The sequence below is a fragment of the Lissotriton helveticus genome, chromosome 6 (genome assembly GCF_964261635.1).
Source record: "Lissotriton helveticus chromosome 6, aLisHel1.1, whole genome shotgun sequence".
In the NCBI taxonomy this organism is placed as follows: Eukaryota; Metazoa; Chordata; class Amphibia; order Caudata; family Salamandridae; genus Lissotriton; species Lissotriton helveticus.
Window position 1 is genome coordinate 848,526,811 of NC_136067.1, and position 27,942 is coordinate 848,554,752.

At 44.4% G+C, this 27,942-nt stretch overlaps 1 protein-coding gene across 1 annotated transcript in view; it reads right to left on the reverse strand.

The window, feature by feature from the left end:
* Window positions 1-397: 397 nt before the first annotated feature.
* LOC144763137 (fatty acid-binding protein, brain-like) overlaps window positions 398-27,942 on the reverse strand; it is a 464,561-nt gene continuing 437,016 nt past the window's right edge. Inside the window, exon 4 of the mRNA XM_078648458.1 lies at window positions 398-766. Within this exon, the coding sequence (XP_078504584.1) occupies window positions 710-766 (57 nt within the window). The 3' untranslated portion in view covers window positions 398-709. The remainder of the gene's footprint in view (window positions 767-27,942) is intronic.

Consider the following 27,942-nt stretch of genomic DNA (forward strand, 5'->3'; position numbering starts at 1 on the left):
TGTAATTACACTGTGAAGTTACATATAAAAAAAACTCATGCATTTACTTATTTGTGTGTGATAAGTATTGGGCACGGAATATACAAACGACACGGATGATACAAAGGACTACCTGCCTATATTATATTTGCCCAGTACAAAGTAGCCACATTTACTTGATATAGGTATGTGATTGTAAATAGCTCTACAACATGATGTAAAAATATGTAGTAATAACTTTACCCTAGCACTTATACCTGTACAATACAGATCCCTTCCAAATGATGCCACATTATTTACTGCATTTATTGACCCACGCACAGATCAGTCTACACAAACACAAGCCCTCTATAAACACATATGTGTATCTGGTTAGGAACCATAAAGTATGCGCAAGTATGAAATGAAGCAGCATATCTATCGATGTAAAACTTCTTTATTTCAATTTACCCTTAACTTCAAAAAGAAAATTCATGTAAAAATAGCTCACGTATTTCATAAAAATATACGTCTAGTTAATTTCATAAACACAGCCACACATTGGATGTTAACATTTAGAATCCTGTGTTGCTATCGGAGTAGTGTAAAGGCAGACTTGGTACATCTGGAACATCTGTCAAGCAAATCGGAGTAATGTGTTATCAAACACTGCCACTGGTGAAGGTGAAGACAGTTTATCCACTGCTTTGAGAGCAAGAAACACTTCAACTGGCAAGAGTGCAGCACCGGACTACTGGATCTCTTTCTCGTAACGACGCACTGCAGTGACGTTTTCAAAGGTTAAAGTCTGCAGGTGAAAAAACACAATACAATATCATTAGTGAGATGATGAAGGAACTATAACATCAGTCTGCTCTCTGGGAGCACACAACCGTTTTTAGGTCGAGCCTGGGGAGCGCATGTGCTGCTGCGAGGCAGGCAGTAGTGGAGTATGGCATTGAAGCCACGCCCACTCTCTGCCCATATTTTTAATTGGCTTGTGACATTGTCCTTAGTAAACCCTGGCTTCGGAGTCGTTATTAGGCTTGTTATTTCCTCCTTTACCGCCTTGTCTGCATTTGTTACCTTCAATAACGAATGGACTTTTTACTGGTGTTGTTACATGGTCTGCTATATAAGCGGTGAGCTCTATTTTATTTATTGCTCTTCCCCTATTCCACCCACTACATTGCAGCACGCTGCCTGCTTTTTATATAATGTTTTACTAATGGCTGTCCGCTTTAACTATAGCTGCAGCGTTTTTATTTATTTCTATTAGCCGCTAGGTCTGCATTTCGTGGCCGCACTTACTTATTTATTGAATCATTTTGTTTACTACCACCCATGCTGCGCCTTCACATTCATAAAGGCTGCGCGCCTTTCTTTACACAAGCCGCGCCTAAAAAAAGGCATGCGGCCGACAATAAAGTGAAAGCACAGCATGGGCGCCTTTACCAAAGAAAATAAAAACATCTGTTTGTCAACGTGACCAACAGAGGTTTTTTTTGTCGAAGTCCCCACGCAACGGTTTCACTTTAATGTTGGGCAAGCCTGTTTCTTTAATGCCGCTTGTCTAAACAATGGGGCGCGGCCTTCATGAATGTGAAAGTGCTGCATGGGCGCTATCAAACAAAACAGATTTTGCAATGCTTTAGGTCTTGCATTTGCAGGTTTAAGCTATTGCATTGCCAATAGCTTAAACTCTCATTAATTCGAGAACTATTGCATTTCAAATGCTTGTTTGTTGAGTTCGCAAGTCTAAAAGTTCGCAACAGTGTCTTCCCGTCCCCAACAACCACCACCTCTGGCGAAATTCTCCATTTCACAGAATTATTTTCATGCATGTAAACGTATAACTTATTTTCACAACATGCACTTTCCTTTCTCCCTTCATATGCTTTATGCATGCAATCAGTGCCGGACTGGTCTTTTGGGCATGGTAGCACTGCCCTCTTGAAACGGTCAGTGGGAGTTTTTTTTTTTTTCAAGTACCGTGAATTCATTTTTTTAAACCGCTGACACTGGCCTTTTGAAGCTGGTATCCGGCATTGGCACGCTGCCCAAAAGGCCAGTTCAGCATTGCAAGCAATGAAATACAGAGTGCATATTCCATATTTTGCTTTTATACAATACAACATTCGTTCCGAGTGCATGCTTGCCATGCAGTAGTGCACGTAGAACATATGGGGTTGAGTGTAGCTCTGTACATAGATGAGATTTAACTGGCTGTTAGACATTGGTATCTGTCATTCATTCACAAAATGTATGACTGGTAAACTTGACCCAGTTATTGTTTAATAAGGTCTCTGAATGAATATGTTAAAAGGCTATTGTAGCTAATTTGGACTGTTTTATGACAATAGTAACTGCTTGCTTTGCAACTGGTTAAGCAACAATGGTGCAAGCCTTTAGGTTCAAGAATAATCTTTATCCTATGCACCACATTCTTTTTATGACATTTGATGCTTGCATTGGTATGACAGAAGTCGTTTCCAGGTTCTGACCTAACAGAAGATCAGTGCTCTTGCTATATCATAACAAGTCAGTAATTTCAAATAGTTTCCGCCCCTCGTGTCCCAGTTTAACAATTACATACAGCCCGTTGGGTGAAGCCATGCAAAATTAAAGTTAAAGCAGGTTTAGTCTGGAGCACCGTAATTTTGATCCCTTCCTAAGATACTGTAGAAGAGCATCATAATCATGTTAGTCAGCACTCAAAACGTGATTAATGTTACTATAGAAAGATGGGGTATTGTATATTTAAAGAACTCCACATAAAACAAATAAGACCTATAAATGTGGCGCATAGAAATGTGACTAATAAATGCTTTGCAAAAGTAATATTTAATATTCTAGAAGAAATTCAAGTTTAGATGCGACTCATTTTGAAGCTGGTGAAATAAAGTGTAAACTGTGGTTCTCCAGTATTGGTAACTTTCATAGATTCACATGCTTGAACCATTCCCCGACGTCGAAGTGGGAGTCCCACGGTACATAAAAAGCAGTAAGCAATGACTTTAACATTAAAGTTAATAGAGAAAAACATTCACTTTAATATCTCGTCCTAGTCATTAGGAATGGTCCAAACTCCAGCCAATCAGACGACAGCACCTTCTAGAACCCTCTCCACAGAGGTACCAGGATCTCAGATTTTCGAGCAGCACACATGAAGTTGCAAATCGTAATTTCTTTAACGATTCTTTATGTGTAGGAAAGGATACATTCCTGCACATAAAAACAATCATTCAGGGTGTTTTGCTGTTTTTATGTGTGCTGCGCATTGCAGCATGCATAGTAAATATAGGCAAAGCCACCATCGCCACAGGAATGTCATAAAAAGTGACGTTCCTGTGGCAATAGAACAGTGGTTTCTAATCTGTGTGCAGCACACCAAGCACGCAGTTTGAGGAGGCACTGCTATAGTGAAAAAGCCTTGAGAATCAATCTGTATGATTTTTAACAGAGCGAAAGTTTGCCAGCACATAGTTTGATGTTTCTCTATAAGCTGCCAATGCACAATAAATGTATTGTATGTTCATTACAACCACTAACAAGCACATGCATCATAAGTCACAAACTCTGATGGCCTGGCATCACATCCACAATCATTCTGAAGCTGAAAAACTCTTACTTGACCCAAAAAGTTCACCTTCTGGCTTGCTAGTCACTAAGAATATCATTATTCGCTGCTGCCACCTGGTGGCTGCTAACAAGCATATCATTTATAGCATATGTGAAATCTTAGCAATTACAGAAACATACGGAGTCTGATTCTCAAGGCTTTTTCGTATGTAACCGTTGCTCTCGAGCTAAGCTTTTCACGAGTTAAATCATGAAAGATGTTTTTTATGTTCGTAAAAGTATTTGCCTCCACATAGTTTTGCGTGTGTATCATTTAGATGAAAATAAGTTACTTCCATGTAAACTGGGGTTCTCCAGTGTTTGTAACTATCATAGATTCACATGCTTGAATCATTCCTAGACGTTGAAGTGGGAGTCCCACGGTACATAAAAAGTGGTAAGCAATGACTTTAACATTAAAGTTAATAGAGAACAACATTAACTTTATTATCTCATCATAGTCATTAGGAATGGTCCAAACTCCAGCCAATCAGGCGGCAGCACCCATTAGAATCCTCGAGCACAAGTGTAAGCAAATAAACCCCTAGAAATAAACCAGGGGAGCCTCTATGAGGAGGAGGGTGGGTCGCATGGGAATCTATGAAAGATACCAGTACTGGAGAACCACAATTTACAGGTAAGTAACATATTTTCTTCTCCAGTATTGGGGTATCTTTCATAGATTCACATGCTTGAATCCGAATAGATAGCAGTCCTATCTTAGGTATGAATGTTATGAAAAGGTATGCAATACCATGTACACAATCCTGTACATCACTAAGCGTATAACTAGTACATATACGACTTCATCATATACATATATGCATACATAAATATTCATATGTATGTAAAAAATTAGAAGAAAAAAATATATATATGTATACTATATACACACATACACATCTACACTTTAAAACATATCTACATATATAGATAAAGAATAACAAACATCAGTAACTGACCATGCATATTTATGGAAAAAACTGTGACATCAACTATTACCTTAGCCATTGTTAAGTATAAAGGAAGGTTATTCACCGTATTGAAAACAATTATGTAGCACCGCCTGTCCCACAGCTGTATCTGCACTACTTGCAGCTTCCAGAGAGTAATGCTTGGTGAAAGTGTGCCTGCTGGACCGAGTTGCTGCCCTGCAAATGAGTTGTTAAGGAAGAGACTGCTCTCATAGGATGCGCTTTCACTGTTGAATGTAGAGGTTTGCCCGCTTTCTGATGGCAAAGCTGGATTGCAGAAGAAATCCAACGTGCTATAGTTTGCTTAGTGAACTGATATCCTTTTCGGGTTTTACCATAAGTCACAAACAGCTGATCAGCTGTACGAATGCAGGCTGTTTTTTGCAAGTAGGATTTCACTCATATCTTTACATCCAGGGAATGTAAAAACCTTTCCGCTGGTGTTCAGTGGATTAGGGAAGAAAGTCTTTAGAATGACTGGTTCATTTAAGTGAAAGGCCGATGAGACCTTAGGAATAAAGGTAGGATTTGTCCGAAGTATAACAGAGTCTTTAGTAAACTGGACGAAAGGATGCAGAGTAGTGAAAGTATGTACGTCACTTACTCGTCTAGTTGAAGTAAGAGCCAGTAGAAGAGACGTTTTCTGTGTAATGTATTTAAGGTCAGCCCTATGAATGGGCTCAAATGGGGCTTTCATAAGTTGCGCTAAAACAATGTTGAGATGCCAAGGCGAAGGTGGACGCCTAATTGGAGGGAACATTCTAAACAGTACTTTAAGAAATTGTTTTATTATTCTTGATGACCAAAGAGACTGTGATCCATTCTGCCGTTGAAACCTGGAATGGCAGCAAGGAATACTTTATTAGAAGAATGAGAAAGGCCAGATTTAGCCAGTTGTAGGAAAAAAAGGCAGTAATTGTTCCGCCGAAGACTGAATAGGGCGGCTTTCAAGCTTGCACACCAATGGAAAAATCTCTTCAACTTGAGTTTATAAGTCTTGATAGTGGAGGGCGCTCTGGCAGGACCTCCCAACAGTCAGCAGATATTTATAGGTCGGCGAATCCATAGTGTTCAGGAGCCAAGCTGCTAATCTCAGAGATGTTAGATCCGGATGGCAGACCAGGCCGCAGTTCATTGTCAGCAAGTTCTGTAATGGACGTAACACCCTGGGTTTGGACTTTGACAGGAGCAGAAGCTCTGTGAACCAGAATTGGCGAGGCCACCTGAGAGCTATGAGAAGTATTTGGCAAGGTTCTTTCCTCATCTTCCAAAGCACCCGTGGGACTAAAGGAGTAGGAGGAAAAGCGTAAGCATATCTCTTTGACCAATTTATCGCAAATGCATTCCTGTATGATCCCTGTTGGGGTAGCCAACTGGCGAAGAATTGGTATTTGCAGTTCAGACTGGTCGCAAATAGGTCTAAACTTGGTTTGCTACACAACCGAAAGATGTGATCTAGCGTTGGCTGGTGGAGTTCTCATTCGTGGTTTGTTGTAATCGACCTGCTCAATGAATCCGTCACAATGTTGGCCACTCCCGGAACATGTACTGCTGTCTGTGTTATTTGGTGTTGAATAGCCCAATACCAAATTTGCTGGGCCTGTAGGGATAGCAAAGTTGATTCTGTCCCCCCTTGTTTGTTTAAATAATGCATGCCTTTTATGTTGTCTGTCAGAATTAATACTAAAGCCCCTGATATTATTGAGAGGTAAGATTTCAGGGGCAGGAATATTGCTTTCAACTCTAAAGAGTTTATGTGCAATGTTCGTTGGTGGGGGTCCCATTCTCCTTTCACTGGACCTATTTCTCAACCTGTAGCCCCAGTCTGAAGTTCCTTCATTTTTAAAGAGTGCTTAAAGATGCCTCGGAACCCTTAGCCATACCGCGCCTTGGCTTCGCCACACTTAGATTGATCCCAGCGAGAATAGGTATGGTACCCTTTGTGCTTACTGGCAAATTGTGTGTATGACTGAATGTGTAACAGGCATTTCTATACAGCTATAAAAGTAGCAAATGATGTGTTTTATGTTTCAGTATAACTGCATTGTATGTGTGTGTGACATTTTGCATGTATGATTGTGTAATGGAGCACTGTGCTTGAGTACGAATTACAGTGAGAGAGACTATGCATGGGCGATTGCATGATACATCAGTGTGCAGTCCATAGTGTATCAGACAACAGACATGTATGTCATAAGAGAGCCTCAGGTCGGACTTCCCTCGCAACTTGCTGTCTGTGACCGTTCTGTACCTATGCCCAAGTGTCTGGAAGGAAACTGTACTTTGGATTGTGTGAAATAGTGATGCATGTTTAGCTCAGTATGAGTTGCAGCTTTTACCATGACAGAAACACTTTCAAGCAGTCTGAATCTGCAGCCTTTTTTTTGCATGTTTGAGACAAAATTGTGTATTGCTATATGTGCTGCAAAGTATGACATAGGAATGTGTCTGGAAAGATACATTTTTTAATGGTTGTGGTTAAGAACAGTATGTCTGTCTCTGAAATGGCAAATTTGTGAGGTTGTGTCTCTGCAACAGAACTTTGTAGGCTTTGATTCTGTAGCTAAAAGCAGGCATACCATATTTCAATGCAATTAGTTTAGTGTTGCTGTATCTAGGCTGGTTGAATTTGAAGTAAAACATTTTTTACAGCATCGCTGTTTTCATTTAACCTGGACAGGTCTGGCTCAATATTGTCAACATGTGAGAGGCATATGCCCAGCTGATGGCTGGTGTGGTCATGTGATTTATGTCTCCTTTTGGTCATGTGTGGTATTCATGTTTGTAACAAGCCTTGTATGTCACATACCTGACTATCAAGAAAGCTCAGTGGGCCTCACAAGAGGTAAAACGTACTCAGATAGCAGTAAAACACAATGCATCTATCCTGGACTGCAACCTGGCATTAACCCAAAGTACATAAAGTTTTCTAACTTGCCATTGGGCTCAGCAGCACGCACTGTTGCTTGTAGTACCTGGCTAGGCACTACCAGCTCTGACACTACAACCTCATGAAGTGTGTCTACACAGGCTGCCAGGAAGTGCTCAACCCAAAAGAAACAGAATGGCACATGCATAAGAACTGTGTGCAGAGATCTCTAGCATCTGCACCCATGGCTGCTGCTTGGTACTGCAACAGAGGGACCCGCTGGAACTTGACAGACAGTACATGCATGTGGGAATGGCCCTGTAGTGCAGAAGCAGAGCCCTGTAGCTGGTGTTAAGAAGAGACTGTGCTAGGCTGGCATATGTCTCATCCCATTCAGCAAAGAGGAGGGATGAGGAAACTTGTCCCATTCTATTCCCCAGGGGTAGAATTTAAATTAATCAAAGAGAAGGGGACACTTGTATCTACACGAACCATTGGTTCAAAATGACAACCCTCATAGACACTGAAGATTTAGACGTTGCGGTATATTTGTTTTTCCGCCCCTCATCAAGCGTCATGGCATAGTCATTGGGTAGTCAAAAGGTTAAGTATGCCGGCCTCACCCGAGGCACCTCTGGAACAGTGTAGAAGTGTCCAGAGATCAGAAGTTGTACCTCCAAATGGAAAGGAACACAAGGTCAAACTATGAGGGGAATGTTAAAAAACAGTTTACACACCTCAAGCAGATTTATTCAAAAAGGTGAGAACTGTTAGCTAAAAGAATCGGGTATATTTAGTAATCAAGTAACTAGATTACCATATACAATTAGTAGGTAAAAGTCGACATGTTTCAGCTCCTTATGGCCCAGCCGGGTCTGTGGAGCTTTCGTCAGGACACAAAAACAAAACGAAATGTACTTACACAACTTGTGCAGTATTCATGTATTTAGGTACTCACAGATTCATTTTCCTGTATTTTGGAAACATAAAACAAAACATCAAATTTGCCAATAAAAGGACAAAAAACATCAAAGATGTGTTGGTCCACACACGACCTCTCAAAAAACGATCACCTCCAAGAATCAGAGACCATAGTATGGCCCCGATGACAGGACATCACCCCTGCGGGACGTGTGGGGTCTGTAAATTTACTAAGAGTACAAAAACTTTGCAATTAACTGACCAACTTCTATGGACCCAACGCTACCACACAAATTGCAACTCGACTCACGTGATTTACCTCATCACCTGCCCTTGCCAAAAACAATACATTGGGATGACCTGCAGGAATGTGAACATCCGCATCGGAGAACATAGGAGTAATGTGAGGCTTAAAAAGAACACAACGAAACTATGTGCCCACTTTGTCGAAACAGGCCACACATGTGACGACCTGAGTTGGACAGTTCTTGAGATGCTTCAAGATAGAGACATCAATTCTGAACAAATCCTTTTCGAAAAGGAGCAAAGGTGGGTGAATCGCTTGCAAACCCACTTGTTTGGGATGAACGATAATATTCCCTGGCACCATTTTTCCTGAGTCCTGTGTAAAGCCTAGCTCCAATCATAAGAGTCAGTGTGACTACTACATCAACCTCCCTATCTGTTATGAGTATGCAATTCACATTTAGTTCCACTCAACATGTGTTATTGAGCATTCACTGTAGAATGTCCTCAATTAGTTTGCCACATTTCTCACTACTACAGATCCCCACTGAGATGTGACAACCCGAACACTTTGAATAAATTAACTTAGGGTCAGATACCAACTAACAATGACCTGTTGGAAATTAATCGTTTTCACATTAAGATGTACCCGTGGGTAGAGCACTTTGTTAAATTGAACTGAACATATTTCAGTAAAATTTCACACTTTTACGGACATGTGCGGCTCCCTAGACGGGAGTCTATTTTGTACAATTTAGACCCTATCGTGGTTCATGACATCCGATTACAGATCTCATCTGAGTATAGGGCACGAGTATTAGATAGCGTGTCCTTTTAACACCTTAATTTCTGTTCATGTATAATAGATTCACACATAACAAGAGTGTTGACATAGCACCTGTTTATCCAGTATATTAACCAAGGAATTGCGTGTGTATTCTTAAACTTTGAAACAACATCGTATGCTCTATGACGCAAGTCTGTTTTCTAGAACGCACACATTGTCTATTTCCATGCTGACTAGTCATAAGATGCTGCCCTGCCCGCGCACGGCGCTTCCAGGGGCAGAGTCAGCACTAGCACTGAACGGACCCACACGTGGGTAAGTGAAAAACCTCCCGAGTCTATCCCGGGCGGGGCCCTGTTAAACTATACTATTCACGTTATGTGCTTACTGCTTACAGCTGAGACCACAGTCCGCAGCGGCTCTAAGCAACCTGAAGACGAGTTTCTCTTCGTGTACTCAGGTATTTAAGCGCGGAGATAAAAAGATGTATTAACGTCTTATCTTTATTTACCACCTTTCCGCTTAACTGAGCATGTATACAGAGACTCTTTGTATATTAAGAAGATAACTAGATAATGTGTACTGAATTCGAATGCTAATTACACCACTAGCGTTTTCTCTTAACGATCCCAGTGATAACATGCTAAGGATGTCTGCTTGATAGTGGTTACCTTAACTTTGTTCATGCTAAAACAAAGATTTGTTCGCTTTTTGACTGAGACTCTAACCTGTTTTCCCACCCATTCTTTTACTGCCCATATAGAGTATGTGTGCATGTATTACCAAGCACACTTTACAAATTGGACCCTTCTAAATAAGAATAGTGTGTCACAGACTGCGACACATTTGGCCAGTCGAGTATGCCGATTTCACATATATGAACAATTTGATGTTTTGTTTTATGTTTCCAAAATACAGGAAAATGAATCTGTGAGTACCTAAATACATGAATACTGCACAAGTTGTGTAAGTACATTTCGTTTTGTTTTTGTGTCCTGACGAAAGCTCCACAGACCCGGCTGGGCCATAAGGAGCTGAAACATGTCGACTTTTACCTACTAATTGTATATGGTAATCTAGTTACTTGATTACTAAATATACCCGATTCTTTTAGCTAACAGTTCTCACCTTTTTGAATAAATCTGCTTGAGGTGTGTAAACTGTTTTTTAACATTCCCCTCATAGTTTGACCGTGTGTTCCTTTCCATTTGGAGGTACAACTTCTGATCTCTGGACACTTCTACACTGTTCCAGAGGTGCCTCGGGTGAGGCCGGCATACTTAACCTTTTGACTACCCAATGACTATGCCATGACGCTTGATGAGGGGCGGAAAAACAAATATACCGCAACGTCTAAATCTTCAGCGTCTATGAGGGTTGTCAATTTGAACCAATGGTTCGTGTAGATACAAGTGTCCCCTTCTCTTTGATTAATTTATATGTCTCATCCCTACAGAGTGAGGTGAGGTTAAACATGGGGTAGGAAAATCAGCTGTTTTATGGCTGTCTCTAAGCAGCCACCAAGAGCCTAACCAGCAGAAGCACCCCTGTGAGGTAAGTGAAAAAATAGCTTTCTTTCTTTGGAATTTTCTATCCTTTTAAAAGTTACTGTTTCCTGTTTTGTTATTAGTCCAAACTGCAGACTAAGCATCACACTTACAGTACGCCAGTATGCCTGGCATTAGTTTTTTACTTTCTCAGCACATCATACAACTTTATAATAAACATGAACGTTGATGGAATGAGATCCAGACCCAAATCCATGTTAGATCATTCATTCTTTCTAGATATTTCTATTTCAAAAAAAGTAGTGCCATTATACTGATCTCCAGCCATGCATAAATACATAAGTACAGTATTACCACTATACAATGTCTTTTGATATAGTCAACATTTTCATATCCCGAAGAGTGGGAGAGATGTGATCTGTAGGTTACTTACAGAATAAGAACAAGCGTAGTGATTAAACTGTGTGATACCGGCCAAATCACTTTATTTCCCTGTTTCTCCCTTCTATAGCTGCATAACTGGCCCTGCCTTAAGGTGATTCCAGTGCTTAATTGTTGTAACAGGTGACCCACTGACACTCATTCCTGAGAACCAGGACACTTTCACTTTCATAGCAAGTGAGTTTCACTGGAAAATGCACCATATGGGCATTTAATTTCATTTAGCTATATTTTTTTTCCTCAACTACTCTTGACGTCTTTACACTAACCAGAAGCTAGCCCTACATCCATTGCTCATCCAGCTGGGAAAGCAATGCTGTGTGTGGTTGTTCTGCTAACACCTGAGCCTCCATCCATTGGTTGCGCAGACTCAGTTGGGGTGGGCCAGGCATTGTCAGCGTAACACGCTTCTTTGTGCCATATACGTGCCTTCATGTTATGCTGTCTTTCCCTGTCCACACTACACCTTGAACCAAGGCATTGCCCATGCATGACCCCACTCCCTCTGAAGGAGCAGGGTGCGTGTGTAGCTAACAAGCTGTTCAACAGAATTCCTGCTCTTGGCACTGATCAGCATGACAGGTGGGTCTACTGTGAACGCAACAGAACAGACTGCCTCTCCTTCCAACCCTATAGTCAGTATGAGAAACAGCCCATCAGTGTGGGTTTGGTGCTGTTCAACTGATGTGGGCCTCTAATACTGCCACAATGAAAAGTGGACTCATTCAGCCTCAATACCAGGGATAGACCACATGTAAAAATTGGTAGTGGTGAAGACATTTTGAGAAATCAACATTGTCCCCTAGATTTAGGTGGATGCCGGTTTGAACTTTTCACTTTCTGTTCACATGATGTCACTAAGTTGGCATTGTTGTTCTGGTTCTGGTTCCAGCAGCATGAACTAATTTGAACACAATCTCTCAAAGTATCGTCTTTGGGAGATTAGGAAAAACTAAGGACCTGTGTAGCAGGGTATGCTACAAAATAGAAATGAAGTGCTTTGGCAGAGCTGTGCAGGGTCATAGTGCTGGAGTAACAGGTTGCTGTGGGTCATGGTTGAGGTGCATCCCTGGAGAAGTTTGAGTGACTGGTCTTGCAAGAGAGATGTGCTGCTTTCAGAGTTGATGTGTATTGTCGCAAATATTTGTAGGCCTTCATATGGTAATACCAGGAGTGCTATAGTTCAGGTTTTCTAGTTTATTGGTACAGCTATTTATGGTATCAATGATAATATAAGAGTTTTGGTCTGCATGTCAGGTGTGAGGTGAGTCCCACACTTATACTTTTTCTGTGCCAATGTTCTAGCCTTTTCACTGTGGAACTTTTGACCCTTTAAGGGGAACTCACTCAGTTCTGTGCAACCTGTAGCGACTGCGCATAATGATTGGTTCTATATGATCTTATTTAACCTGATTAACCTGTTTAGATTTAATTTTCCTACAATGAAAGTATTGAAATATTTGATGTGTGCTATTTCAGAGTCAGTCTTTTCAGCAAATGTAAGTGAAATTTGTGCTATAATAGGAACTATTTAATAAACTTTTCAAAATTTCCTGAGGCATCAACCCCACTTCTGCACTTTGCAAACCAGAGAAGGTGTCCATCCTGAATTTGGCCAGAGCATATACAGGCAATGGTGCCGCCATTGGTTGAGGTGGACAGTGATGTGGCTTAATAGCTAGGGTTGCCGACTTTGGATCTTGGGAACCAGGTTTGAATCTCAGCGTCAGCTCAAACATCCTGTGATTCTGAGCAAATCACTTAATCTCCCAGTGCCTAGAAGTGAATGTATCTCTCTGTAAAGCAACTGGTGCTCATGGAAAGCACCCGATAATTTCAGGTTGAGTTTGCGCTTACTAAAACTGCAAAAGTAAAAATAAAAAAAATGATAGTGGTGGAAAGGGTGGGAGTCTCCTGAGAAACATTTTGAGCACCTCCACTTTTTTTATTCAAACCACGGGTTGGGGGCGCTAACAAACTCTTGCACTGGGCATCACCAACACTAGAAACGGTCCTGGCTGGAAATGGCTTTTTCTGACATTTTTCTATTCCAAAGTGCATCTTCGGGATGGAGAGAAAAAAAATGTTAAAAACATGAAAAATAAATAACTAAATAAAGCAAGACAGAGTGGTCACAGAGTGGCCAGCTTGGTTTTATTCACACCCAAGCGCATTAGCGCCACTTTACAGACTTTGCCAGTGAAGCAATACTTATATTTTCCCGTCTTTGAATAGCATTGTTTTCCTCAGGAAAGGAAGTTCACCATTCCTGGAGGTAATGCGATATCTGGTTGCTGCGTGGTGTAGAAAACATTTAATGTTATCCTTATGAACTGTTTTCCTTATTTTAGTTTATAAAATGTGTACTGCAGCTTTATGTTCATGAATGTGGTCTTTTAAAACTGTACTCCTTATGTTTTGTAAGGATTCAAGCAATGGACATTGAAAGGGGTCCCTTCAGGGCCCTGTAGTCATGTCCTTTGCTTTTCAGGCAAAAACCCCTGTTGATTTCTGAATAGTGAGTGCACAAGGGCCATAACTGAAACTATATTGACGTTGTTGCTTTCGGAGTTGGTTTACACCTTTTAGATACAAATTGTTGCTTAAATTATCAGTCAGATTATAGCATGTTTTGCTTATTTTTGGTATCCTCACAGCGTCGGATGGTATGATAAATCGTTTATTTAATTGGGGAAGATGTCGATTTTTGTAAAAGTAGATTTCAGGCTGTGTGAAATAGTGGTACATAGAAGAATGCGGGGAATTGCAGGCTTGCAGCTAAAGTCACTTGTGTGGGCTATGTCTCTGGGAGTACTGTGCTGGTATTAAGTACCCCATGCTGTGGCACTGTTATTTTACCTTTTTGGCGGGGTCGATTTTAATGTTGTTTGGAAGAAATAAGTATTGGTATGAGGCTCACCCTTAATGTGGGTCTTTGTTTGGGTGAACTGGAGAGCTTTGGTGACATTGTGGTGGTTGGGCACTGTCTGCGAATATACATTTTTCGGGGCAGTATCAGTCATATGTACAGGGTGACTAGATGACTCGCACCAGGGCACGACGTTTCCAGTTTTCATTTGCCATACCAGTGCATTCTGGGAGCTGTAGTCTAGGTTAATTTTATTTCTACAAATTGGTCGAACACACTAGCTAATAATGTAAAAGCAAAACCCAGGTCTGCAGAAGTAATTCTCCCCGTCACTTGCAGGCATCTTGTTGCCTTAATTATGTAGCACCAAAGGGCAGTGTCTCAAAAAGGAAGAACTCTTCCTCGTGTATTTGAGAGATGCAGTCCTTTTGGAAAAGTAGCTGCAAAGCGGCTATGCTTCTGTTGGGTCTGTGCGAGATGTCACTATTTTGAACAAAATTGAACCTCAAGCTCCATATGGGGCATTGCATTGCCGGTGTGAAGTGCAGCTCTTTAGGCAGGAATGGGTGTGGACTGGAGACTATGCATGTGTGTGTATGCAATGGTGTCAACATGGGGTGTGCATATTTGAAGCCACTTTTCTTGGGCTAGCATCAGGAGAAGTATCTCCTTCGCATATGGCAATATGGCATCAAGTTTGTACTCCATTTTCTTGCCCCCTTACTCCTAGCTTAATGTAACTCCCAAGTCTGTCAGAATTCAATCTCACCAAACCCATGAACTCCATTCTGTCCATCCTTATTGTTTGCCTTTTGGTCTCTGCATCGGTTCTAAAGAGGTGTGCATTAAAGGACATGCAGCCCTGCAACTTCAGTGTTCAATGACTTGCAGAGTACACCTAAAACCTACCCATTTATCAGTCTCCTGCTTTCCTTGTTTCAGTTTTCCTGCACCGGACCTTAACTTCTGCACTGAGATCTCCCTCTCTTGCATTTCCACAGACTCTAAAGGGGATACTCCTCTGTGAGTTTCTGTCCAAGTAGATAGATGGAATCAGTGATGGCTTTGGTACTTAATGAGATGCTTCCTTAATATTGTTCTAGACAATGTGGCTTAGCGAGGCTGATCCTACTAGCTTGACACAATCATCCACTGTATCATCAATGAAAGGTTTGCTAATGTGGATCTCTCAAGATCCACATCAATCTGATTTTGATTTTTTTTTCCGGCCATTTCCCCCCTCGCAGTTTCATTGTAGTTGCCAGGTCATCTGCTGCAGAGCCTCACAAGATTTTTCTCCCCCCATGGGTTTCTTAGTTTGTTTAAGCTCTTTGTCTTATTGGATTTTATATTTATTTATGTAATACTTGTGCTCAACCATGTCAGAGAATGGTGATGAAGTAAAAATGTTGCCCCCCCCCCCCTTGAAAAATTTCTGCTGAGGCTCCTGCGGCCACCCCTCGAGGGATGCATCAGTTGTTATTGTGAAAGTAGGCGAATCCACTAGGAACGATAGGCCTGTGGCTATGTTCAAGATGTGAGTCCACCATAGTAGTGCTTCTTTCATTTGAGGCATATCCTGATAATATCGTCAAAGGAGCCTGAAATTTGCAGCCACTGACTGTCCAGCTCCTCTTGCAAGGGTCTCATCTGCAGGCGACATTTGGGAACGAGGGGAATGGAGGAGGATAACATTCCTAGAAGGGATTTGAACTTGTGGACTTAAGTGGACTTGCTTGTGAGAAATAAAGTTGCCAACTTGTGAATCTTTTGTTGTCTTTCTTGTGAGGCAAACGCCTTTGCCTGATGAGGGTCCAAGGTTGCCCCTAAGAATGTTCTCACCTTTGAGGGGATTAACTGAGACTTTGGGAGATTTATTGAGAGATCTAAGGATTGGGACAGAGAAAGACATCTTTAAGTATGACAGTTTGCCACTGTGAAAGATTTCACCTTTATGAAGCAATCGTCCAGATAAGGGCAGATTTTAATTCCCGCCTGACGTAGATGAACTGCAACCAGTGCTAGGACCTTGGTGAACAATGGGGGCACTGAACGAGGCCAAAGGGTAGGACTTTGAATTGGAAATCTCTGGCACCCACTCTGAGGTGTAAGAATTTCCTGTGTCTGGGGAGGATAGGGATATGAAAATAGGCGTCCTGAAGGTCTAGGGTCGACATGAAATCTTCCTGATTTATCAATTGAAGCACCTCCTGAGGCGACAACATCTGGAAGGATTGCTTTTTTAGAAATTTGTTGAGGCAACAAAGGTCCAAGATGGGACGCCACTCTCCAGATTTCTTTCTTACGAGGAAAAACCTTGAGTAGAACCCTGTTCCTCGCTGTGAATTTTGTACCACTTCGATCGCTCCCTTCTTTAACATTTTCTTTATTTGAGACACAAGTTCCTTTAGATGAGCAGGAGGGGGACCTCTGGGAGAAGAGTTCAGAGGAACCTTTACAAATTCCAAAGTGTGACCGTTGGAAACTATATTCAAAACCCATCTGTCCGTTGTTATTGCAGACCATTCGGGGAGGAAAAAGGAAAATCTTTCACCAACTTTGACAGAATTGGTGGGAACTGTGGCCAGCAGTAGGCGTTAGTCACTGCTTCCTGGAGTTACATCTGCCTCTGTAGGCAGTCTTTCCTCTGTAATGTTTGTAGGAGGCGACAGGAGGTTGTTTAAATAGCTGTTGCTGTTGTGAAAATGGGTACCTTGATTGACCCTGATATGACTGGTGCTGCTTGTACTGGCTGTAACCTCCCTGAAAGGAGGACGAGCAACATCCCCTTGCTCCACAAAAGGGCTGATTCTTGAACTGTAGAGTACCAAGAGGCTTTGCAGTATCTGTGTCGTTCTTGATAATCTGAAGGGCTTCATCTATGTGATGTCCAAATAGGGATTCGCCATCGTAAGGCATATCAATTATCTTAGTCTTAACCTCTTGTCTACAAGAAGTAGCCTTTAGCCAGCCCTTACGCCTCAGGACTGCAGCCCCAGCCAGTTGGCGGAATCCTGTGGAAGAAACATCCACTGCACAATCGATGATCTCAGCCAAGATCCTTTCTCCCTCCTGCAGAATTTTGAGAGCCTCAGTTTTGTATTCCTCTGGTAGCATTTCTATAAAAGGTGAAATATCTGACCACATTTGGCGTTCTTATCTTCCCAAAAGAGCAAGAGAATTGGCTGCTCTAACTGTAGTTGGCGCCATGGTGGAATTATTTTTACCAATGGAGTCGATAAGCCTTTCATCTCTATCCGGAGGGGCCGACAATGGAGAAGCAGGATTTTTGGCACAACATTTAGCCGCTTGTGAAAGGTTGCCCAATAAGGCAGGCCGGCCAATTATCTGGAGTCTTAAATCTTTTTTCCAATTTAGGCAAGACTGCTGGAATTGAGGATGGTGTTTTCATGACCTTTAAGCCCGCTTGCCATATGAAGTCTATTATGGGAATAGACCAAACCAGTCTCTTTGTTTGTTCCTTAAAATCGTACAGGAAACAATCAGCCTGCTTAGTAACCATGGGAAGCTGAACCTCTTTGCGGCTCTCTCCATGAGGGTATGGAAACCCCCTATATCTTCAGGTGGTAAATCTATTGGAGGTGGAGTGGAAGGAAATGGTGTCTGGATCGGCTAGTCATCTCATTCATTAGGAAGGGATATCCGTCCAACTCTCCCTCTTCTCGCTCCTCATCAGTGGAATGAACCTCTTGTAACTGATGTTGCTTAGCAAGAGGTACTGAAGTAACCAGAGGGGAGGATCTAATCAACAAGGAAGGCTGTGTAATAGGTGTCTGAGGAACTGAAGATGCCGGCTCTGAAGGAAGGAATCTGCGGTAGTAATCTTCTACCATATGCTGTACATTTGAAACCAGAGAAACAGGCATTTGTATTGTTTTTTCACCTTGTTGGTGACTTTAGGGTAATACACATAGTCCTCATCTTCATCATCCTGGCATTTAATGAGAAGGTCAGATGAACTGTGAGCCACCCCAAACATATCCTTGTCTTCTGATTCTTCCTCATCTGCTCCATAATAAAATATTTTTTCTGGAAGACAGGGAGACACCTTATTTGGAGATGTGTTGAAAGGTAATATTATCTCCTGTGAGGGCCTTCTATCCTTAGAAGCAGATAGATTTGTTGACGAATCTAGCATCGCCGATGATGTCAAGCAAACCGCTGACGAGCATGTCGTAGATGAGGTTTTCGTCAACAGTTCTTTTCTCGACGGTCTTGTTGTTGACGAGGTTTGCAGACGAGGATCAGAATCCAAATACTTCGGTTCTATCCACCAGGCTATTATTGATGAGGCTACCATCGACAAGGCTACTATCAACGAGAGATACTTGCCTTTGCAGCCGCAGCGGTGACAAGATTTCCGTCGATGAAAGTCCTTTCTTTTTTGTTGGCGAGGAAGACAAAGTTGTAATCGGTGACGGTCTCACCCTCACAGATACTAATGTCGACAGAGAAGATGCCGACGACATGATGATCTTAGTCTGAGGAGAAGAGAAAGTAGACATTGTAGTCTTGGCGAGATACGTTCTCGTCGACGAAGGAACCGTCAAAAGTTTAGTTGACGGAGCATCTTTTTTGTGACGTAAAGTAGTCTCAGGAAGACATCTTCACGCCTGCTTCATTTTCGACATAAATTTAGAAGGCGTAAAGGGCACAGACTGACCCTTAAGGGAAACTGGTGCAAAAGGGGGTGGTGATGGACAGAGCATCTGAACCAATCAAACACTCACACCCAGTCAAAAGATCTCGGCTCAATCTATCACAGTTCTTTAGCCCACTCTGCCACCCCAGTTCAGACATAGCCATATGCAAATCAGTCTGACCCTGTGCCTCATGGGAACAGTCCAGCCCGAACTGCAAAGCCATGCCTTCCCTGGGCCGGAAACAAGCTTCCTAGGACCAGTTTCTGGCATTACAGCCGTCTTCAGCCAGGCTTGCTTGAATCCAGTAGCAAAGTGAGCAAGGGACTCACGTCTGAGCATACCCTGCCAACTTATGGCGAACAAAGCGCAAAAGGGGGTGGTGATGGACAGAGCATCTGAACCAATCAAACACTCACATCCAGTCAAAATATCTTGGTTCAATCCATCACCGTTCTTTAGCCCACTCTGCCACCCCAGTTCAGACATGGCCATATGCAAATCAGTCTGACCCTGTGCCTCATGGGAACAGTCCAGCCCGAACTGCCAAGCCATGCCTTCCCTGGACCGGAAACAAGCTTCCTAGGACCGGTTTCTGGCATTACAGCCGTCTTCAGCCAGGCTTGCTTGAATCCAGTAGCAAAGTCAGCAAGGGACTCACGTCTGAGCATACACTGCCAACTTATGGCGAACAAAGCGGTGCGAAAGGGGATGGTGATGGACGGAGCATCTGAACCAATCAAACACTCACACCCAGTCAAAAGATCTCGGTTTAATCCATCACCGTTCTTTAGCCCACTCTGCCACCCCAGTTCAGACATGGCCATATGCAAATCAGTCTGACCCTGTGCCTCATGGGAACAGTCCAGCCCGAACTGCAAAGCCATGCCTTCCCTGAACCGGAAACAAGCTTCCTAGGACAGGTTTCTGGCATTACAGCCGTCTTCAGCCAGGCTTGCTTGAATCCAGTAGCAATGTGAGCAAGGGACTCGCGTCTGAGCATACCCTGAAGACTTATGGCGAACAAAGCGGTGCAAAAGAGGATTGTGATGGACTGAGCATCTGAACCAATCAAACACTCACACCCAGTCAACAGATCTGGGTTTAATCCATCACCGTTCTTTAGCCCATTCTGCCACCCCAGTTCAGACATGGCCATATGCAAATCAGAACATTTAACATGAGTTCACAGCCTCTTTTCATACAGAGGAATCCATTGTCTCCAAAGGTACAGGCAAGGGGCAAACCAGATGCAACTGGTTCCTGAGCACTTTGTTTTGCTCAGCCCCTCTGCCTATTCACAGGGTGGGTCAGGGACATTAGACACACCACAGGGGGGCGGAGCCAGCATTGTGGAGGGAAAGCCCAGCCCTATTCAGGTCCCAGGTGCAGCCCCGCCCTGCCATCAAAATGCAGATCTCCCCATTCACCACCGGGGCAGACCCATCCTGACTCCAGGAGCCAGGCACACCAACCCGCTCCAGCCAATCACAAGCCAGCACATTCACTGCACAGACACATCAACTTCTAGAAGTGGCACTTCCACACTAGACACATAAAAGCCGCACACATCATCGTGCAGCATTCAATCTCATGAGTTCGCACATACCAAACTGGACCCTGCACTCCCCACACATCAGGAACTACCATGGTCACACATATTCCCCATGCATTCCTATGGGAGGGCAGGTCAATCTCACACACACACTCAGAGAGCGAACGCACTTTACACGGGACACAGTGAAAAAAGTGCGCAGAGACCTAAAATCACCAACACCAGGTTACAGAAACAGGCTAGGCAAAAGCAAAAAGTTTCGGGGTGAACCTGCTAAAAGGGCCAAGTCCAAAAGGGTATCTTTCATAGATTCACATGCCTGAATCAGAGTAGACAGCAGTATAGCCACACCATGCTCGTAAGACGCTCTTTGTACTATAGTATATCTATATATCCATTAAAAAAAGAAATATATATATATATATATATATATATAAATATGTATACATAAATACATACATCATGCAACAAGGTACATTGGTGCTCGACATATGCAGAAGAAGTTTTTCAAAAGAAACATCGAATAGGTATGTCAATAAGCGTCTAAGAAGAGCATAGTGGAGGAGGGAGAACAGAGGCTCACCTTATTGAAACAGGTTGCGGAGAACAGCTTGTCCCACTGACGTATCTGCATCACTTGAAGCCTCCAAACGGTACTGTTTGGTAAAAGTGTGTCTGCTGGACGAAGTTGCTGCTCTGCAGATTTCATGAAGAGGCACACCGGCAAAAAGAGCGGTAGATGAGGAAATTGCTCTCGTAGAATGTGCTCTCGGGGTTGTCTGCAAAGGTCTTCCCGCCTGCTGATGGCACAGACAAAACGCAGCGGACATCCACCGATCTATGGTCTGCTTGGATACAGAGTAACCTTGACGTAGCCTTCCATATGCCACAAATAGTTGGTCTGATTTACGAATTGTTTCAGTTCGTTGAAGATAGAACTTGAGACATCTCCTGATGTCAAGGGAATGCAAGGCTCTTTCCGCAGGTGTTTAAGGATTTTGAAAGAATGTTTTCAAAATTATTGGTTCATTAAGGTGAAAGTCCGTAGGTTCTTTAGGCTTGAAACTGGAGTTGGTGCATAGCACCACTGAATTTGAGGTGAATTGTATAAAAGGTGGCTTAATAGTGAATGCTTGAATGTCGCTGACTCTCCTGTTGATGTTAGCGTTGACAGAAAAGATACCTTCATGAGAGGAACTTTAAATCCACTTTATGAATAGGCTCAAGGGGATGCCGCATAAGTTGTGTGAGCACCACATTTAGATGCCAGGATTGAGGTGGATGCCGAATAGGGGGAAACATTCAAAATAACCCCTTGAACAATTGCTGAATGACTCTAGAAGAGTAGAGAGAGTTGGAACCATCCGTATCGGAACCTTGAAATAGCTGCCAAGAACACTTTCAAAGTGGAATGGGATAAACCCGATTTTGCCAAGTGAAGAAAGACGGTAAAATCTGTTCTGGTTTTGCATGAATCAGATGTACATTGACGGATTGGCACCACATACAAAATCTTTTCCATTTGAGTTTGTATGTCTTAATAGTAACAGGCGCTCGAGCATTAGCTAAAACTTCCTGACAGTCCGCAGGAATATTCAGGTGTGCGAATTCAAGGTGTTAAGGAGCCAGGCTGCTAATCTCAAGGATGCTGGGTCCGGGTGACAGATCTGTCCGTTCTGGATGGACAGCAGGTTCGGAATTGGTGGAAACTGAATGGGATCGCACTCCGAGAGGAGGAGAAGCTCGGTGAACAAGAATTGGCGAGGCCATCTGGGAGCAATGAGAATCAGGCTGCAAGGTTGTTTCTTCATTTTGCGGATAACTCTGGGAATCAACGGAATCGGATGAAAGGCATATGCATATATTTGTGTTCATCGAAAGCGCATTCCCGCATGAGTCTTTGTGGGGAAGCCAGCTTGCAAAGTGTGGGCATTTACGGTTCTGACTGGTCGCAAACAGTTCCAGATCGGGGTGGCCCCACTCCCGGAAGACTCGATTCAATGTTGGTTGATGCAGCTCCCATTTGTGATTGGATATTGTTGATCTGCTGAAGGAATCCACTAAGGCATTGGAGACCCCCGGAACATGGACAGCTGAAAGGTTGATCTTGTGACGTAACATCCAGTCCCAAATCTCCTGGGCTTGTTGAAAGAGCAGGGCCGAATTCGTCCCTCCCTGCTTGTTCAAGTAATGCATACAAATAGTGTTGTCTGTCCGAATTAGTACTGAAGCCCCCAGAATAACCGTTCGCAAGGACTTCAAGGCCAATAAAATGTCTCTCAACTCCAGAAGGTTGATACGCCACTTCTTTTGTTGGACGTTCCACTTGCCGTTGACTGTCATTCCCTGAAGGTGTGCCCCCCCATCCTTCGAGAGAAGCGTCCGTGGTGATGGTGAAGTTTGGCACCTCTGCCAGGAATGCACATCCTTCTTGTACGTTCTTCACCTGAGTCCACCAGAGGAAGGCTTCTCACATCCGCAGAGTGATGCGAATGACATTGACGAACGACCCTGAAACCTGCAACCACTGGAGGTTGAGCTCCTCTTGCAAAGGCCTCATTCTGAGACGGCAGTTGGGTATCAAGGGGATGCATGAAGAATTAATCCCCAGGAAAGACTTGAATAGTCGGACTGAAAAGCACTCTTTTGATTGCAATAGCCGAGCTAGCTTGCAGAACTTGTGTTGTCTTCTTTTGAGACAAAGGCCTGAGTAAGCTGGGTGTCTAACGTGGCTCCCAAGAAGGTCTTTCTTTGTGACGGAACCAGATGAGATTTGTTGAAGTTGATAGAGAGACCCAGAGATTGGAATAGTGATAGACATCTCTGAACGTGTGCTCTTGCCTTTGGAAAGAAGGGGCTTTTTTTCATAGCATTTTGGGGGCATTTGCAACTCACCAGGACCCTCGATCCCTGCAGCTTCTGCCGTTGGTTTCCCCCCGCCGCCGCAGCCACAAGACACCAAGCGCGGCCGCCGAGAGGGGGAAACTACACCTCCCAGGAGCCCCTTGCAGCAGGAAGACGCTCACGCCCATAACGCGCCCGGTGGCACTTAAAACTACGTGAGAGCTCCGGTGGAGCGGGCTGTTTTTCATAGCATTTTGGGGGCATTTGCAACTCACCAGGACCCTCGATCCCTGCAGCTTCTGCCGTTGGTTTCCTCCCGCCGCCGCAGCCACAAGACACCAAGCGCGGCCGCCGAGTGGGGGGAACTACACTTCCCAGGATCCCCTTGCAGCAGGAAGACGCCCATAACGCGCCCCGTGGCGCTTAAAATTACGTGAGAACTCCCGCGTTGCGGGACACGCGTGGGTCTCGCAGGGCTAAGCCCGGGCAAAGGGCGGGTCGTCTGAGGCCGCTAGAGACTGGGCTGGGCCACCCCCGTAACGTGTTGAGAACGGACACAACTCCTGAGGTATTAGTATTGTGATCTATTAGCAGAAATAATAAGTAGTTGTAATATATAAGTAATTTGTTTTAAACCACTGCACATTGTATCTTTCTCCTCACTGGCTTAAGTGACAATGGCCAGAAAACGGGGAAATAAGAATCTGGTAGAGAATGCATGTAATACTTTGGATACATATCTAGTTAAAGCAGTCAGTGATCTGTCAAAAGAAATTGATCGTACAGAGAGACGGTTATCTATGAGCTCAAATGCAGCGTTTGGAGGTAACTCAAGGGAAGACTCCAATTTTGGGAATACAGAAGATATACCAACCACAGGGTCACTGCTCTTAGTGGCAGACGAAATCACCCATGTAGACAACATAACTGAGATCAGCAAAGACCATTCACGTATTTCCAAAACACCTTCATTATCCATATTAGTTACCCCACCCACTACATCCCCCACATTATTGCCAAAGGATGCAATTACAAGGAAAAAAGTTCCTGGTGAGGGAGCTACTAAGGCAAAGAGAGCCAAAAAACATTTTCCTCGAGGGAGTTTAGCTAAAACAAACAAAGAATCTGAGCAGAATAACATCCCCAAAAGCTTGAACATAGAAGCCATTTTCGACAAACTGGTAATATTGTTAAGGCCGTTGCACGACAGAATAGATAATGTAGCCAAAGAAGTGCACAAATTTAGTCGGTGTCTTGAGAAAATATGTTATGTTATGTTATGTTACACATATTTGTATTGCGCACAGCTGCCCCAGCTAAGGGGCGTCCTGGCGCATGGCAGGAAATGTGCAACACCTACAGAGAACACAACAGATAAAAACAAGGAAATTTATTAAAAGAGAAAGGTTTTCAAAGCTTTGCGAAACACTAACAGATCGTCTAATAACCGCAATTCAACTGTCATGGAATTCCAAAGCTCGGCTGCCCTGACCTGGAAGGATCGGCCACCAACCCGACACAGCCTGTATCGAGGGATCACGGCAAGAGCTTGGCCCGCAGATCTTAAAGAGCGGGTCGGAACATACCAAGACAGAAGATCCGCAAGGATTTGCGGACCCCCTCCCCTCAAGATCTTGAACGCCAGACACAGCACTTTAAACTGGATTCGTGACTTGATAGGCAGCCAGTGCAACGATCTCAGTGTGCCAGAGACGGAGCTCGTTCGAGGTAAGCCCACAATGGCTCTCGCCGCGGCGTTCTGCACGCGTTGAAGGCGGGTAATCTCAGCCACATTGGTCCCTACCAGGAGAGAGCTTGCATAGTCCAGGCGGGATAACACAGTAGCCTGGACATTCAGCTGCCTGGTACCATGGTCAAAGAACTTCAGAATGGGACGCAACGACCGCAAGATGCCAAAACAGCAGGCCGCGATTTTATTCGAGTGGCCCACAAAACTGAGAGCAGGGTCCATCCATACTCCCAAGTTCTTTAGTTCAGTGACCGGACAGGGGACCGGCCCCAGTTCAGCAGGCCACCACCTGTCCCCCCACAGATCCGCCCTCCTACCGACGATCATGATCTCTGTTTTCTTCGCGTTGAGCTGGAGACAGTTGTTCTTCATCCAGCTTGCCACCGCCCTAAGTCCACTCTGAAACCTGGGGGCATCCCGGTCCGCATCCCCGCTGATCGTAACCGCTAGCTGAGTGTCGTCAGCATATGAGACCATGGTCATGTCCCATTGCTTGACGACCTCAGCCAGCGGTCTCACGTACAGATTAAACAGCGTGGGACTCAGGGAGGAGCCTTGGGGGACCCCCTGTTTCAGAGGATGGAATTGGGACTGGAACGGTGGCAGGGCAACGCTAAAGAAACGATCGTCCAGGAAGGAGCGAAACCACTGGAGGGCAGTGCCACCCAGCCCAATCTCCTCCAGGCGATGCAACAGGATGGGATGGGAAACAGTGTCAAACGCGGCGCTCAGGTCTAATAAAACGAGCACCGCTGTCTGTCCCGCTTCCATCACTGTGCGAAGATGTTCCGCCATGGAGAGAAGGGCGGTCTCCGTGCTGTGACCAGCACGGAAGCCGTTCTGGGTGGGGTCCAAGATGTTAGCCTGGATAAGGTGGGCCGAAAGAACTTTGTTGACATGGGCCTCCAACACTTTGGTAGGCCAAGGGAGCAGAGAGATAGGCCGATAATTTTCAGGCTTATCTGGGTCCAATGAGGGTTTCTTTAAGATGGGAGAAACCACCGCCCGCTTCCAGCTAAGGGGAACCGTGCCAGACTCCAGCGAGATGTTGATCAAGGAGTGTACAACGGTCCGTCCCACGAACGACTGATCTCTAAAAAGAGTCGAACTAAGCGGGTCAGCGGGGGACCCAGATTTGACCTGCTTCGCCAAGATGTCAAACCCTTCAGATGTCAACGGGGGCAGTGCGTGCAAAACGATATCTCCATAGATGTTGGTCGGAGACTCCAATGGAGGCCCTGTAGATGGAAAGGTCTTATAGATGTTTTGGACCTTATCCTGAAAGAACACAGCAAGGGCCTCACAGTGAGCGGTGGAGCCAGTCGTCGGAGCACCGGGTCGTTTAGCTAAGAGATCCTTCATCAGTTTAAAGATGGTTTTAGAGGGGTTGGGGCTGTTGCCAACTTCGGCAGTATAGTAAATTGCCCGAGCTCGGCAAACAGCCCGGTGGTAAGATTTGACGGAGGCGAGATAAATAGCTTTTTTCCCCATATCGTACGCCCTCCGCCAGGCCCTCTCTGCTCGCCTACAGTTGCCCTTGAGTGCACGTAAGGCGCCGTCGTACCACGGACTAGAGTCCCTAGAACTGATCTTACAGGCGGTAAAAGGAATAAGGGCGTCAAGCGCCTTGGAGATCCAAGCGCAGAACCCATCGTAACCTGTATCAACAGTTACAAAAGGATCTAATGGCTCTGCAGCGAGGACACGATGAAAGTCCTCCAGCCGTAATTTACTCCAATGCCGCCTTACGACCAGTTTTGCAGGGGGGATAATAATCCTTCCCGGCAAGGGGGTACTGATGGCAACCAAAGAGTAGTTTGTCCAGCCAAGGGGTGAGACGGCAGTGACAGAAGCATCTGCCAAGTTGGTAAAGAAACTATCTAACGTATGGCCACCGGTGTGAGTGGACTGTTGAACCAATTGCGCCACCTGAAGGGCCTCCAAATCCGCAAGAATGCCGCTGACCGAAGGGATGTTAGGTTTATCGAAGTGCAGGTTAAGGTCCCCCAAGATAGAAAAATTGGGACAGCCTACCACCAAGGAGCCAACCACATCAGGGAAGGCAGCTCTAAACGCCACTTCGCTCCCTGGGGGACGATAAACCACCATCCCCGAGAGTGAGAAATGTGGGGTGACAAGAATCTTGAACACCGCACTTTCACACCCCGCGATGGTCAGGGCCGACCAGCTGCAGGTGAAGCTGGATCGAATAGCAAGAGCAATACCCCCTCCCCTAGTAGATCGATTAAGGGTAAAGACCGTAAAGTCAGAGGGGAATGCCAGATTGATAATAGCCGCATCGTCATCCTTCAGCCACATCTCAGTGATGGCCACGATGTCCGGGGCTTCTTCCTGTAACAGGTCATACACGGCCTGATAATGAAGCACCAGAGACCTGGCATTGAGACTGAAGATGCGGAGGGCATGCTCAGGATGGTTGCTACGTAGATCCGCCACCGGGTGAGTGAATAAAGTGGAGGTGGGACGATCCAAAGTCCACCGACAGCCGGCACAAAGGTGGGGGCCAGCTAAAGGATGTATAGGGGAAAGACTGCAACTTACAGTCCGTCGTCCCAGGTCCCGCAAAATTTCACTGGAATACACCAACATAGCTGAGAAAGGCAGACCACACACCGCACCAATGGAGCCTAGCCAGAGTCCTGCGCGTCCGTAGCGCGGACGGGCGCAGACGGGCAGGACTCAGGCACGACTCCGCGCTAAGCGACGGCGTGCCACTGCGCGTTCCCGCTGTGCGGAGAGGACGACTTTAAATACACACAAAAATAGAGAAAAGCAATGAGTGTGTATGTAAAAATAGCCTGGGTGCGAATGCATTGAATATCCCTAAGAGAGATAACATTCCTGCAACCAGTATAAATAAAGAACAAAATGGGAAATCCCCTAACGGTAAACAAACCCACACGAGAGACCTGATAAA